The 3,810-nt window shown below is 35.3% G+C and overlaps 1 protein-coding gene across 1 annotated transcript; it reads left to right on the forward strand.

Moving 5' to 3' along the window:
- The first annotated feature begins 2,139 nt into the window (after positions 1–2,139).
- On the forward strand, positions 2,140–3,412 carry LOC143538145 (desmethylxanthohumol 6'-O-methyltransferase-like). The gene is made up of 2 exons (XM_077031761.1): positions 2,140–2,918; positions 3,018–3,412. Exons 1-2 carry the CDS (start codon positions 2,157–2,159, stop codon positions 3,315–3,317), a joined length of 1,062 nt encoding a protein of 353 aa, XP_076887876.1. The 5' UTR covers positions 2,140–2,156; the 3' UTR covers positions 3,318–3,412.
- Positions 3,413–3,810: the final 398 nt, after the last annotated feature.

Raw genomic sequence — 3,810 nt, forward strand, 5'->3', positions numbered from 1 at the left:
CAAGTATTTTAAGAGAGAAACACAAGAAGAAGATATAAACCCCACCAAAACATAGCTATCTTCATTAGCAATCATTCACAATATTTGTATACAGACACAACTAACTCTCGTAACTAATTGATACTAATAAACAACTTTACAAGTTTACACAATCAATCTCTACACTTAATGTGTCAATTAGTCTAGGGACTTAGTTGTACTTTTCATAAGGGTAGGGACTGATCGTGTAAACTTGTGAGTTGTTTGTTAGTAACTTAGTATCATTTTAGTTGAGTCTATATACAAATACGATGAATGATTGTTAGTGAAGATAACTATGTTTTGATGGGGTTTATACCTCCTGATGAAGATAGCTATGTCTTGATTGGGTTTATACCTTCTTATATTTCTCTCTCTTAATTCTCTCTCCAAAAACTTGCTCGTATCAATACGTGATAAGCATGTTAATCGAATGCGATCTCTAAGTATTAGATGATGAATGAAGTTGAATTCTTGATCCCCTGCTCCAAAGTCCGTTTAGCTCTTTGATTCCACGGTGACCGTCCCGGAATTAATTCGTGACCACCATGTTCTCTTTTTGTTAGCCGGCACTTGTTCCATTTAATTGGCGGCATATTTTGTTTTGTTTTGTTCTTTTTTGGAAACTTCCTTTTAATTTGTTTTGGTGGACTTGTATTTCTTTTGCTAACTTCGTTCCACAACAATCCACATAAGGCCAGTTGTTTACTGATGGCCCGATAGCCATAATTAATTATCTACCAACTTTAAGATCCATGGTCCAATTCTTTGTTACGTTTCTTTGCTTTTAACTTCCTACAATAAAAGTTCAAAATAGATAATAATAATAATAATAATAATAATAATAATAATAATAATAATATTATTATTATATTGATTATGGAGGGGTTAATTAAGTTTTAGAATCCAATTAATTACAAGAAGTATATTTTCGTGTGCGTTTTAGGGGAACGCGTTTAATGCATTGCATGTTTGAAAGCTAGCGCATGGTGAGAAGGGTACACGGCAGGATGTCGGTTGGTATGATTCGCTACAGAATAGAAGAGTCCTATTATTTTTGCCAAGAAAGCTATAGAGACACTAAATGATGTAAGTCTTCCACCCCCTTAAGATGTCAGGTATCCAGGATCTTCATTCGTTACGGTGAGTAGGTCTTATCAATATACCATTTGTTGGAACGATATGTACGATGATCTTCCATTCTTACCTTCAAACCTCAGTGGAACATTACTCAAGGTGCAAGCTTTATGGGACTTGTTGATAGATCCTGACTTGGCCGCACTCGTGCCAAGACGGCGTATTATTGGGTACAATGAAGTTATGAAGGGTTGGATAGTTTTCCGTTGAAGGATGACTATGACAATGCTGATGCGGTCTGGCAGTCTTGAGGGGTCATGATTATCTGAAGTCTATGTACACACGCTTCTTATCACCTGGTGGAACGGTCTAACTGTTTATAGAAAGAGCGTCTTGCTATTTTGTTGGTTAATAAGAAATATTCCTTTTAGGAACCACAAGATCATGCATTTAACTTAGTGTTGGTCCGGGTTTTGCCCATAGATTTGGGCCATCTCTCTCTAGTATTGTTGATAGAATATTGTATCAATCTTCTACTAGAAGCTTAGACCACTTAAATTTGAATTTTTGATTTTTCTTTTTTTGTCTTTAATCTTCATGTTTGTTTATTGCTTTTTGCCTACTGTTTTTTGTCCCTTTGATTATTGTTTATTGCCTATTGTCTTTAACTCTTCTGTTGCTTATTTGACTCATGTCGTTGACTTGTTATTTGCCAATTTTATTTGATTAGCGTTTATTGTCTAATGTCTTATTGTCTTTGATATTTGTTGTTTTTAGGACACTAGAATACAAGATTAAAATACATTAAAGACTTTTTCTTGAACGGCAGTAATATATTCAAATGATAACACATTAAAGACAGACATTGTTGATTCTTCTTTTTTTTTTAGTTTTTTTCGTTTATTGCCACAGATTTAGCCGGCCTAAAGAAAAAAGATAAATGTGTGTGGGTTGGACGCATGTTGCTAAAATGCCTATTTAAACTAAACAAATTGCATCCTTTTAGCCACATACTCATTTCATCAACATTAACACTCTTTTTTTCCCACATTCGCCTTGAAATGAGTCCAGTAATTCGAAAAGAAGACGATGCAACAATCAGAGGCCAAGCATGGTTTTATAAACAACTGCATGCTGGTTATAGTACTGCTGCTTTAAGATGCGCCGTGCAACTCGACATTGCTGGCACAATTAACAGTCACAATGGACCGATTAGCTTGTCTCAAATCGCTAATGGGATCAGCTCTCCATCACCAAATGTGGACGGACTCACGCGTCTCATGAGGTTCTTGGTCCACAAACAAATATTTGATGAGGTGCATCAGCCGGGGCGTGAAGAACCACTCTACTCCATCAACGAATGTTCTAAATTTCTACTACAAAATACAAACAATACGCTTGCACCGTTGGCAATGCTTATCACAGACCCGCTTATGTTCGTACCTTTTCTTAACCTGAATCAATCCATTCAAGAGGGAGGTACAGCGGCTTTCAAAACATACGGAATGGAGACATGGGACCTTTTTTCTCAAAACCCACAGGCGAATAAGATCTTCAACGAAGCAATGGTATGTTCTGCAAGGATCGAAATTGACGCGATCATGTCAACGTATGACTTTGGTAGTCTTAAAGGAACTTTGGTTGACGTTGGAGGCGGCGTTGGGGCTACAATAAATGAGATTGTAACCAAATATCCGCATCTGAAAGGTATTAATTTTGACTTGCCTCATGTTATTTCATCTGCACCGTCATACGAAGGAATTACCCATGTTGGAGGTGACATGTTTACATCCATTCCCCGTGCGGAATCATTCTTCATCAAGGTACTACTGTTTCACTGCTATAGAACTCTGTCAAGCATTACACTATTATTATGCAAATAAATCTTATCTAATATATTCTCTCTAATACGATGAATACAGTCAATACTGCATAACTGGAGTGATGACAAGTGTGTACAGACTCTTAAAAACTGTCGAGAATCCTTAACAGAAAAAGCCGGGAAAGTTATTATAGCGGATATTGTCCTAAATCTCGCAGGTGATGATGTCTTCGACGATGTACGCATTAATTTAGACATGATAATGCTGACATGCTTTGTTGGAGGGAAAGAAAGAACCGAAGCTGAATGGAAGAGGATTTTAGAAGAAGCAGGGTTTAAACGTTACAACTTCATCAAGGTTCCTATGATCTTATCAATTATTGAATGTTATATGGAGTGATGCCAATGAGTTAACCTCAAGTATTGTTTAAAACTCTGGTACTTGTTGGTCTGGCGATACCTTGTTACCTACACTATAAAGCATGTGTACCGAGTATTCTTGTGCAGTTGTACTTTTCTTTTATTTGAATGAACCAACTAGATTCCATGCATTTGCAAATCATATTTGGAAATATATGTTAAAAATTCGATGAAGCACAAACTTTGAAATTCTTATTTGGGTACCCAATGTTTGCTAGATGTTTGTATCTATCTTTGTTATCTTATCAGTTATCACACTTTTTCACAATTCTTTTGTTATTTGAATATTACCAATATTAGATTATTTTAGTATGTTAGTATTAGGAAAAAGTTAAAATATAAATGAAGAAAAAGTGTGAGAAGGATTTGTGTAAAAAAAAAAATCCTCAAAAAGTATTTCAAAAAATAATAAAAAATACATAACTTAAAATATAAATAAAAAACGAAAAATGAATAAAACTAAAATGTCCCTC

This window comes from Bidens hawaiensis, unplaced genomic scaffold (genome assembly GCF_021521415.1).
Source record: "Bidens hawaiensis isolate Kalapana, Puna unplaced genomic scaffold, B.hawaiensis_p1.1 tig00011475_1, whole genome shotgun sequence".
In the NCBI taxonomy this organism is placed as follows: domain Eukaryota; kingdom Viridiplantae; phylum Streptophyta; class Magnoliopsida; order Asterales; family Asteraceae; genus Bidens; species Bidens hawaiensis.